The sequence below is a fragment of the Hetaerina americana genome, unplaced genomic scaffold, assembly GCF_022747635.1.
Source record: "Hetaerina americana unplaced genomic scaffold, ioHetAmer1.1.p SCAF_19, whole genome shotgun sequence".
In the NCBI taxonomy this organism is placed as follows: Eukaryota; Metazoa; Arthropoda; class Insecta; order Odonata; family Calopterygidae; genus Hetaerina; species Hetaerina americana.
Genome location: NW_027286752.1, coordinates 52,924 through 65,623, shown reverse-complemented (window position 1 = coordinate 65,623; position 12,700 = coordinate 52,924). Strand labels below are relative to the sequence as shown.

Here is a 12,700-nt window from a genome sequence, read left to right as displayed (position 1 = left end):
AATATGTACCATACTTATTTATGTTAAATACAAAGCATATAATATAGAATACAAATTTAGAATTTTTTTATTCACGATTTCTATGGACATTGTTTTAGTTTGTAATCTCCATAATAAATTTCTTACTTTACTAGTCCACAGGTGAACCAAGCAGAAGCAAATTAGACAAGTTTATGGCTTTCCTCTGCATTGGCATCTTTTGGCAGCAGGATACCGAGGAGGAAACCTGCCTAATTCATCTGAATGTCATGAAAACCTTCATCAGCAACCGAGGCTTAGGAATATCAAAAGGCAGCAAGCCTAGCAAACCTAGAAGTAATAAAAAAAACCATAAACACAGTAATCAACCCGAGGGTCGGTTTGTTAGGTGATGGTAGAGTTCACCCAGTACTAAGCCCGGCGGCGTGTGAAATTCACACATCAGGGTAGGGGGGCCAGTTCCTTTCCCTGAAGTAATATTCAAAGGAAATAGATTCACAGGTTTTACCATGTTTTCAGATTCTTTTGACCTGAAAACATGGTAAATATGGAATATCAGCTGAACTGTTTACTAAAGCCAAAATATGCAACAAAAACCCAGAAGAATGGAGGTATCTATGTATAATATCAAAAGTCATTACCTGTCTACCAAAACGGTAAACCTTATTTGAGGGGTTGGCCATTTTCATTAAGGGCTAATGAATATTCAATTAATTAGCAGTGAAGCTCTTTATAGTGATATTATTATATGGTAGTCCACTGTTTGAGGTATGTTTTGGATGGACATGAACTTAACATTCCTATATTTCTCAGCTTTGCCCAACCAGACACAAACTGACATCCAACACTACAATAATACCTTCTTCAATTTCCAAGCATTCCTCCTTCCTTCATTACATCCAATATGCCAATTCTTTTCCTCCCACTACCTTCAGTGTCTAATTTCCTCTTATCAGAGTCTTCTAAATTTCATTGCCAATTAAAATTCTCTACATGCATCTTCCCTATCTTTGGCTTTCTCTCAACAATCTTCTCTCCTCCCCATCATGCCTAGTGTTTCTTTATTTTTCTTTCCATCCTTCTCCACACGAACATTTCAAAATCCGTCAATCAACACTACCATTTTGCTTTAATGGCAAAGTTTTAGTGCCTTACAAAACTACACTCCATATACATATCCTTACTTTACTTTGTTATTAATATACTTGCTCAACATCCCTGTCATCAATTCAAAGCTTTTGCCCTCCAATTTTTTAACTGTGATTGCAGCCTTTCGCTTTCTCTGAAACCTCTTAATCTTTGTTTTGTTAACATTGATAATGCTGAGATATCTGTAGCCATAAAAAGATGACCCTTATGGAGGAGGCACTGGAATGATTTACCCCCCTGAGTGAAATTGAGTTTATTTTACTCAAAATTAACTACTTCTTTAAGAACAACCACCATGAAAATTTTGTTCCATTAAGAGGCATTAATGTGCAAAATATTTGGCTAATGAATGTGATAAACAACTCATTTCTGCATTAAAAGAAGAATAATAGTTAAATGAAATTTAAGTTAAGGCAGAAAACGTGAGCTGGGAAGTTGTGAGTAGTCCTTTATGAAAATGGTGGAAGGAAGGATAAAGAAAGTAAGCATTCTGAATGGCATAAAGGGAAACAACTTTGCCAAGAGTGAGTGCATAGAGGCCCAAGATACTATATGATAATTTTAAAGAATTATTCAAGCCTGACATGTGTTCTTCCAGGAGGGGAATATAAATATGCTCGATTTTTGGTTCTCCACTAGATTTTAAGATTTGTCATGACTCTTGTTATCCAATTCAACCAGACCGTATTATATTTTGGATCTCCTACATACATATCAACTTGCTTTCCCTCGTGAACCTAGTTCGAATTTGTGGATTAACTACAATGAGATGATAATGGCAATTGATGAATGGTTTCATCCACATAAATTACTGAAAGAAGTACAAAATTCTTTGTTCATTCTTCATATAACAGATAAGACTGCAGGAAGAGAAACTTGAATACGATCGAATTCCGCCTCGGCGAACGCCTACTTATTATATGAACCAATATTATGGCATCAAACTAAAATCTCCAAAATTTAATTTTTTGCAAAAGATATCAATAATGCCTTTTACAACAAAAGAGGAACCTGTTAGTATTCACCAAATACTTCCATCGATCTCACATACACTTCCGTATATATGTCGGGCATTTTACTAAATTCTTTATCAAAACAGTATCGAGGTTGTATTTATTGCCCTGCTGGAAAGCTACAGTCCACTTATTGTGAGATATTTTTTTGACATTCATAAGGCAAACCATGATTATTGAGGAAAATTGTTGTTGATTAAGTTTATTTTCAACGTAAACCCTTATTAAAACCTTTGTTTAAGGTAACAAGACAGTGAACTGTGACCGGAGGGTTTCAAATGAAAGTAGTGGGGGTTGCCCGTTGATTCATGCGTAGTAAGATCAATTCTCCCTCACCCCTCCATGGTTTCCACATGATTAGGGCGGCGCCCGCCAGCCCCTTACCCAAAAAGGTTTGTCAAAGATGGTTAGATTTCATGATTGTTAGACACCCAGTATTACAACAATGAAAACCCTATTTTTTAAAGGAATCTTAGGTGGAGAGCGTATTTATTCCGGCAATATAGCGAAATACCTAAGCATCGAATCAACATTTTTGATAACCCATTAAGAGATGATCAAAATAATTTTTAATAAAACTGTTGTTCTAGTACAACATTTCATTACAATGACCTGTTGTTATTCCGTTAAAGCATCGACGACAGAAACAAGCAAATTGGGTATCATATCGAAATCCGATCGATAGTATCGTACTGAAATGACAACATACGTAGTCCAAAGCTTTCTGCTGTGTCAGTTCTGTTCGCGTTAAGTGTTGAATTAACGCTCATTTGGGGGAGAGACTGAGCAAAGGATGAATCTGAATTTATATTTATGCTTAGCATTGGACTAATACCATGTAGGGGCACTTTAATTTATAATTAGTATCAACCGAAGTTAATTGTAGCTATGCGATACTTTTGACTTTTCACCATTTAATAGTATTTTTAAAAGTGATGTGATGGCGATGTCTTCCTAATTGATTTCGAAATAATCATATATTTTATTGACAACTCGTGGAGAATCATTTTTCAAACTATTTAAATATAAGAGCCTCTTTGGTGGGCGGGGTGATGTCACACCTCTCGATATTTTAAATACTTATGTTACTTAAATTGGACTGTTTTTTATTCCTATTAATTTTGTTCGTCGAATCAGAAGTTTCGACGAACGACAGGTGTGATATTTAGAACTACTTAAGCATACGGAAGAAAGTGACATAAGTCTTACGCCGAGCGATTGTCTCTTCGCAATCTTTGCAATTGTCTACCAAAACAAGATGTCTACTGAAATTTCTTTGCTATGAAGTGTATCATTAGGTGTGCTTAACACCTAAAAGTGAAATGTGTTGTACAGAACGCGGTACAGGAATGTGTTACTCAAGTATTTTATTGTGTAAGATAATTTCTTTGCGTATTTTAAGGAATTTACTTCAGGCATAAGGCTGGAATTTCAAGAGTCCGTCGTAGGCTGACTAAAACTATTTTCACGGTATCCTAGGAGGGTGTATTATCTCATTGTACCAATTTTCGCATGTTGTTCATTAATAATTAGACCTAGACCCATTCCCGTCCCCATAATAGCTCTGAAGAAAATTTATCAACTCCTGAGTGGTTGACATCTGTCGTTTTCCTAGAGTAATCATTTAACTGCCGATGCCTATTGAAATTATTACTTTCTTGTAACGAAACCACCATGTCATAAATACCTTGATCATTAATGTGAATTACATTGCGTACAACACCTCCCCACCATTCATGACACACATCTAATGAGATTCTGTTGAACTCGTTAATTAGCGCATCAAACAGGTTGAAGCGAATGTTCACAGCATTTCATCCATTATTGATTTTAGATTGAATGTGTTATGAGATCGTACCTAATCGTTTAACGAAATACCTGTTTCAGGGGCCCAATGAATATCATGAGGAAATTTCGAGGAGGAGGTGCAATTCCTCCTACCTCAGAGGATGACCATCAGAATTCGCAGCACACTGCTTTGGGATTGATGCATTTGAAGAAACTATTTTCGGAATATACGCACCCTCAGCATCCACTCACTGACCGCGAAAAAGATGATAAGCTTTACAATATGTTGCCACTGTTCTGCAAGGTAGTCATAGTTATGCGTCAACTTTTCTATTTAATCTGCTTATTATTTTTATTGTTTACTCTGCCTCAATTTTCATTGAATTTCGCACATATTTTGGCATAGTTACCTTTCGTAATGTTCTTTTATCAATATTTTGTTTGGTGCAACATGTTTCAGGTGTTTGGTAACAGCCCATCATCAGATATGGTTGAGAAGTTTCGTGATTTACTCGCATTTTGTCAGCAAGTATCTTTGCTCATGGTATCGGAAATCCGTCACCGTGCATCGAATCAGTCGACAGAAGCTGCTAGTTGTGCAATCGTAAAGTTTTTGGAGATTGAAAACTCTGAAGAATCGAGTAACGGTTGGATGCTTCTAACGACATTGAATTTACTTGCTGCAGGAGATAAGTCATTAGTTCAGGTAAAATGAACGTTTTTTGAAGACTTTGGTGAAGTAAGATAGCATTTATCTATTCAGAGTTTTGGTGAGAATGTGGAAAGGTTTTTCACATTTCGTAGAGAAATCTTGAATAAATAGTAGAAGTTATATCTACGTGTATTGGTTAACTAATATTTTGTGAATTAAATACATTTTCTGAAGCAAAATTATTGACCATATAAGTGAGGCCAGTTTGATTCATTTGCCATTTATTTTGTGTTAGTAGAATTTATGTGTGGTTCATGTTAATGAAAACTCATGTTTCAGGTGATGACTTCTGCATCTGTGCCGTCAACGCTTGTGAAGTGCCTATATTTATTCTTTGATCTACCTGAAATTGAAAATGAAGATACTCCAGAATCTGGTAGTGACTTCACTCCTCGAGAAAGGAGGATACTACTGCAGAAAATATTCGTTCAGGTAATAAGAATATTTGAGGTGGTATTTATCATGATGTTTTGTTAAATTTTATCTTGAAGTACAATTAGACCAATCATTTTTATAGAAAACTCCCTAAGGATAAATCATTTGGAAACACATAAGGTACACCAAATCATGTGTTCACTGATACATTACTCTCTGTTGCCCTGAATCCTTCTTTTTAAATGATAACGCTCGTTTGGTATTCTGAGTTTTAAGCTTGTAAATTCCACCAATGCATTTTGATAAAACTATTACATTTAGTATCAGACCTTATAATAAATTGAATATACTCTTGGAATTTAGGAATGTGGGTGTGGAGAAGGATGGAAAATTTAAAATGAGCAAAAAGGAAAACAAATGAAGATGTCCTAGGAATGGTGGAGAAGGGGAGAATTGGTAGGAGAAATCCTTAAGGGACAGGAAAGGTGGACTCAGAGCATTTTAATTGGGGATGGAATAATTAATGGTTTCTGGCGTAACTCTATGGAACCGATTCATTATAAATAAATGAAAGGACTAACTTTGTAGTTCCACACGAAAACGATTTATTCACACGACCCGGGTTTCGAAGTAAAATTTCATCATCAGGTGAGCTCTCTACATTTGCAGCCCTTCTTATATATACAGCCAGGGCGGGGGTGGGGTATAAAAGTGATTTTGATTTCGAAATTTTACATGTTGAAAGCAAAGGCTATAGATTAGACGCCTTAGAACATTTAGAAATTTTAAATAGTGTTTGTTTAAATGAAAATATTGTTAACGAATTTCTGTATGCCTCCCACTCTCCCCTCCTTAAAGTCCCAATCCTCACGGTGGCCGATGACACCGCCCCCTCCCCTTCTTCTAACCCTCTCTAATCCGCTGACTCACGAGAGCTCTACAATGTAGACTTCTCCCTCCCGCTCCACATTCCACCAACATCGCGGAGGGGATGCCAAACTGCCCTCCCCTCCGGCACGCAAACCAATCCTGACTTTACCCCTCCCAAACCTTCCTGATTATCTCCACCCCACCCCCGCCCTGGCTGTATATATAAGAAGGGCTGCAAATGTAGAGAGCTCACCTGATGATGAAGTTTTACTTCGAAACCCGGGTCGTGTGAATAAATCGTTTTCGTGTGGAACTACAAAGTTAGTCCTTTCATTTATTTATAACTAGCTGAATACCCGGCTTTGCACGGGTTAGGGAGAAACAGTAATATAAATATACTACATAAATAAAAACAACAAATTATAAAGTACAATAATACACTACTTCATACAAATTTAAGAATCTTTTTTATTTAACACCTGTTTATAAACTACATTTTTTGTTTCATATCCAGGAGAAAGAATATATAAATTTTTAGGCGAACCTACTCTGGAGCAAACAACATAAAGTTGCCTGTGGCTAAAACATGGCGATCTTAGATCAACACCACAAAACTTTAAAGACTGTCCCTGTGATTTATTAATGGTAATTGAAAAAGCTACCCGGACTGGAAACTGTAATCTTTTAAAGTTGAAGGGAAGATCAGTTGAGATTAGAGGTATCCGTGGAATAAAAATTATTTCACCTTTTCCTTTTCCAGTTAAAATGACTGCCTGGATTATATTTTTCATTAATTTTGTCACACAAAATCGTGTCCCATTGCAGAGTTTTGGTGGATCTAAATTTCGCAATAAAATGATTGGAGATCCTACTTTAAGTATAAGGCGATGTTGTGGCAATCCAGCTGGATCAAGTGAATTTAGGAATTCCGTTGGATAATTGACGGCTTCGTCAGCATCCACTACGGTATCAACCGATTTATATTCATTCACGTCTCCTGGCAGCATGGCTAGTATCTCCTTGTTAATTTCATTAACATCATCGTTCTTAGGAGCAAGAATGGCTCTTTCTCGCAACCATTCTAAATTTTTATAATTTTTATTATTGTTAGGATAGACTGCTTGTATCTTATCGCGGACAGTTTTTACCGATACACATAAATCTGATGACAATTTTATCATACCAGATGCTTCAATAACTAATCTATCTTTTCCAATCTCCAAAAGTTTATTTGGAAAATTTTGAGCATTCCCATCTCTTAAGAGGATTCGCATGTTTTGTTTAAGGCTAATTTCTTGGACATGATTCCATAGAACAATGTTTTAAACAGGCATAAATTTCATCGGCTGGAGTCGATTTTGGAATGACGGGCAGAGTTTGACGGAAGTCTCCACACAGGAGTACCAGAGCTCCTCCCATTAAACTGCAGTTTCCTCTAAGATCTTGAAGTGTTGCGTTGAGGGCCTCAAAAGATTTTTTATGAACCATCGTACACTCATCCCATACTATCAATTTACATTCTATAAGAACTTGTGCCTGGCCGCTTGTTTTATTTATATGACATGTGGGATTTTCTTGTCGGGAAATATTAAGTGGCAACTTAAGGGCAGAGTGGGCTGTTCTTCCTCCTTCCATTAATGTCGCTACAATAACTGAAGATGCAACGGCTAGAGCAATTTCTCCATGAACCCTGATTTCAGCGAGAACTAAATTAATTAAAAATGTTTTTCCCGTGCCACCAGCAGCATCAAAAAAAATGATACCTCCTTCTTGTTTATCTACTTGATCCATTATTTTTTCGTACGCGAATTTCTGATCTTCATTAAGAAGTGGCTTTTTATCCGCGATGTATGCTTCTAAGTCTAAGACATTGTAGCTAGTTTCACGTATATAATCTGGATAAAATACACCCTGTTGATCTTGTACAGGTGCAAAAAGACCGAGTTCCACTAAAGTCTTGTTAACCATGGTGATAAACTTTTCCTCCAAAATAATCAAAGTTTTATTAAAAATGTCGGAGTTAAACGTAATATCCAATGTAGGATTTTCACTTCGAACTTTAGCCAGTATATACTCACTCATTGATTCTTTATATTTTTCCCATAATGTTTTTGGGTTAGACGGATTACAGGAGGTTATTATGATGGCAAACAAAATTCGGATTTGTCCTGGAAGAGAAATCAAACTGGCCTCTCGCAATGAGTCATCCCAGTGTTGATCTCCTTCTAGCAACCCTAAATTCTGGCAAGCTTCTCTGAATGTCTCACATATTTCTCCGTTTACCGTTCTTAATTCTGCAAATGAGCGAGGTCCTCTAATGGTATGTAGAAGCATTCTTAAAAAATAACATTCGGCGTTGTTAGGATGGACTGTGTAGACTCGGCCCAATGCGTCACATGAATAAATATTATTCTCAGGATCAAAGTTGCCCATTTTTCTTCTACAAAAGACTTTCCTTGATGTATTCCACGTATAATATCTCGGCAATTCTGAATACAATAGTGTTCTTGCAAAAGTATCCTGCTGGCATAGTTGGAAAAATGCTGTTTCTATGACAGCAAAAAAGTAAACAAATTACATACATACAAACAAACACTCTCCTTTATATATATAGATTGGGATGGAATGTTGAAGACTGATAGAGAGGAGGATGTTAGGCAAGCGAGGAAGGGGTAGAAATAGGATTAAGCATGATAAAAAAGGAGTTGATTATGTTATGAAGGAAGTATGAGGAAGTGAACATGAGTTCATGGTACCCTCGGAAATCAGGCAAGATGATAGGCATAAAAGGGAGGCTTTTGAATTGTGGGCACGGATAAGAATTTAAAAGGTGAAATGGACAGAAAGGAAAGCAAACGGGTTAGTGCTCAGCATGGTGGGGACGAGAGGGGATGATGGTTGGGGGAAATCCAAAGGAGGTAGGAAAGAAGGTTGCAGAACATTTTGGTTGGCAATGGAATGCTGATACTATAGGGAGAACTTTAGGCAAACAATGAAGGGGACGGAATTACGGGAGATTATAAGGGCATGTGCAGAATTGAAGAGGGGCTTATTGTTGTGTGTTGTGTCGAGTTGTGTTATGTTAGGAGATGCTATGAAGTGTATAGTTGCATTGTTGTGTAATCTATTAGCACTCGGAAACTACTTTAAAGTGTGCTACTAAATTTATATTCCTAGAATGAAGATTTGGATTTTATTTAATGACTGCAAGAATTAGTTTAATTCCTTTTGAAAAGTAAGCTAAGGCCTTTCTAAAATTAATGCCTAGCCTTGGTCTTAGAATCACATGTTCAATCTAACACTGTTTCTGGTCAATATAACCGTCATGATCAAATTTGATTTTGGAAATCTGTAGAGGACTCTAAAAGATTCTATCTTGGTTAAATACCTTTTAATAAAGCATCTCAGTAAAAAAAATTGCTTTTATCCGTGTCCCTTGTGGGAGTAAAGTCAGACGTTGTCTTTGGTCGAATACTATGAATTGCAAATTATTGGTCGGAACAATAGGATCCAGCGCTTTGGTGATTTAAGATGTAGAAAAAAGGAATCCAATGAGTTCAGTTAAAGAAATTTGTTACTGCAGGTATGTGGAGAGGGAGGAGAGTAGGTAGCAGCCACACCTTGGTCCCACAAATATACCAAGACAATCTAATGAACAGCAAATTGAATATTATTAATATCACTTTCATCTACTCAATACCCTGCAAGGGCATGTGGCGGGAGGTGTTAGGGCACCACCTGTGACTAAGATTTAATCTTGCACTGAAATTCATAGAACATGAAACAGTGAAATGGAGACCAAGTACTGTGCCATACCGGTAGCCCCCCCAAGCATATATCACAGTAGGTCTCCTCCCCCCTTTCAGTGCAATCAAAACTTGCCACTTCCTCCATAAACCAGTCCCGTTCAACCCTCCTCGTTCTGCATGACTCTCACTTAACTTTGGTCAGAGCTTCTAAGCTGTCCTATTCCTGAATCAAGTTTCCTCACACAAACTCTCCCAGTTGATGATCACCCAGGTGAACCAAAACGTCTATATGTGAGTGTCAATCTTCTTGTTGGCTTTTGGAGAAAACACTAGGCTTGCTTTCATAATAGCCAGCTGGCAGGGTGGATATCATGGCATCAAAAACTTATTTATATTCCCAACCTGTCAAATGCATACATGTTAATGCTATCCCATCCAAGTTTGATAATCATTAAGGTATGACAGTAGACTCGATAATACAGGATGAAAGGGAAATAATTGTCCTGGGTTATGAAAATCCTGGTTGATCCCCTCTTCCCATCAAAATTGTAGTAATTCGCATGGTATTATGAGAATGTTTTTGCTGTAGAATGTAATTTCTTTATTATTCAAAGCAAAGTCATATCAACCAAAACAGTGCAGGCATTGAGCAGCTAGTGTGCATTCTACTTAGTGATGCAAACATTTTTTAAGCATTGCATAAAAAAAATAAAAAAAGGCTTATTATCTGGTTTCCTAAACTGCAGGACACAAATTTTCCTTTGTATTTGGTTTAGTGGATTATTCAATTAGAATTTAGGATATTTTCAACTAATAAGCTAATTCGTAATTGTAATTAAGTGTACATTGAAAGTAACACATGTACCTACATAAATTTGAATGTTTAAATCAATGAACTAGAATGTGAAAACCAACTTATACGAAAAATGATGGCAAACATGAAAAACTGAAATTTGGAGTACACTTAAACCAAGAATTATTGAAGAAGGTGTAATATAAAATGTGTAACATTTACTTTGATAATAGTTAAAATATGAGAACAAAGAGGCTTGCTTTTCAACTTCATTTGTTATGTTGGCAAATGGTGCTTGTGGATGTTTCTCATCATTTTACTCTGCAAAGGTGGTGTCAGTCTGCTGTCCCAAATGAAATAGGAAATTTTCAGAGTCATTTAGAGCAGTGCTTTGATTGATTCTTTAATATTAGTGTGGCAGTTGTCTTCCTAGCCTAAATCAAGAATGGGTGGCTGTGGGCGAACTTACGACTGCATTATACTGCATAATTTCTTCGTCATTCAACACTTAATGGCAGCAAATTTTGGCCTTTATCTAGCCACTGGCACAATTTCCTCATCTTCCTTCATGCATCCACTCCATCCAGCTTCTTAAACGGTGTGAATTCTGCTCTCTTTCAGGCAGCATTTTGTCCAAGCAGTCACTGAAACCAAGAAGTTAAAAAAAGCAAACATTAATCATTAAGTCAAACTTTGGACAAAAGTAAAACATCATTCAACCTTGGCAAAAACTCAATTATATGTTTAGTGCATATTAAATGAAAGTTCACTCTATACTTTCAATTGAGTATTGCATGCACATAATTGTGCAAAAGAATGAATGTTTGGGCTTCTAGAAGAAGCTCTAAAATGGTTATTTTGTTGGTTGCACACCAAACAAATGGCTATTGCAGGAAAAGAGCTTTATTGACATTTGTGAACTTGGTTTTTGATTCTTTAAAGATTAATACTAACCACGCAACAAATTTCATTGGAATGAAAAAATGGGGAAGTAACGAAATTTAATGAATAAATATTAAGTTACACTGAAGGAACTGCACTTGAGAAAATTTTAAGTATTCACTTTCTTGGAAAATCCCTCCTCAAAATTTGTGAAATTGGTACAGTGACACTGAAAGACAGTTCTATTTAGAAATAAAAAAGTCCAATTAAATCTTTGCTTTGATTAAACAACAATTTTTTAAGGCTGGAAGGAACCACACAAATGATAGGTATTACTCCACATCTCAGAATGAGCTATGGAATAATACCCAACAAGACACCCACAGTCTGTTTTTGTGGAAAATCAGACTTCCTGTTTTTGTGGAAAATCAGACTTCATATACATGCCAAGTTACTCACATTAGTAGGATTCCGTCTGAGAAGGAGCATTTTATGAGTGGAAGAGAAGGAGCACCAATACTTGTATCAAATTGAATGTCAGAGGAAAGAAGGCTCTACAAGAAGAAAGTTAAGGAAATATAGAAAATAGGGAAGAATTTGAGATTCTTAGAGAGGAACTCGAAGATGATTGAAAGTCATTCTCTGACAAACAGAAGAGTGTAGGTAAATTTTGGATGAGGTTGACAATCAACTGCAAATGCACATGGAGGGCTTACAAAGGAATGCAAGTGGTAAAAACAATGTAAGTTGTGAAGAAAATGACGAGTGACATAATGTCAGGGGAAGAAATAATTGGTTTCCTTAAAAGTGAAAGTGGGCAAAAAGAAATAACTCATAATTACATCATTCTTGAAAAAAATATTGATTTTGACATGAGAAATCTTAATGTGATTAAATCATTAACTTGGTATTTTGTGGTGAATGGATGTTTATCGCAGGATACTTACTTCATTACTGCTTGTGCTAGTCATGGAGTTCAAAGAAATGTTATATTGAAGTAATGCTACAATGAATGGAATAAATTAATAAACTTGTTTGAAAGTGTGCCTTTCAGGCAAATGGGCCAAACACTTGCTCAAATAGGACCTAAAAATTGACTTCATACTCTGTGAAAAATGGACAATGTGGTTACTCATTCACTTTTCCTTTTGTAAGAAGTCAGCTTATTTATACTAGTATATTAGCAGAAACCCTGATTTTTTTCTCACTCATTTTAATGAAATAGGTCAGTCTATAACATAATGTAGGCCTTTATTCTCTCTTGATGTCATGAGAGAAATAATAACATGAGTAAGTGATTTCTAAATCCTGGAAACTACAAGTTTCACTCACTGGGATGAATGTTGTGTATTTCAGCTAGAGGCCTTTTCATTCATCATCATATGAACTC

At 36.3% G+C, this 12,700-nt stretch overlaps 1 protein-coding gene across 1 annotated transcript in view; it reads left to right on the top strand.

The window, feature by feature from the left end:
- Positions 1–3,412: 3,412 nt before the first annotated feature.
- Positions 3,413–12,700, top strand: part of LOC139687260 (WD repeat and FYVE domain-containing protein 3-like) — a gene marked incomplete at its 3' end in the record, with an annotated part of 62,072 nt that continues 52,784 nt past the window's right edge. The window contains exons 1-4 of the mRNA XM_071584397.1: positions 3,413–3,515; positions 4,029–4,233; positions 4,390–4,635; positions 4,921–5,073. Coding sequence (XP_071440498.1) covers positions 4,036–4,233; positions 4,390–4,635; positions 4,921–5,073 — 597 coding nt within the window. The remainder of the gene's footprint in view (positions 3,516–4,028; positions 4,234–4,389; positions 4,636–4,920; positions 5,074–12,700) is intronic.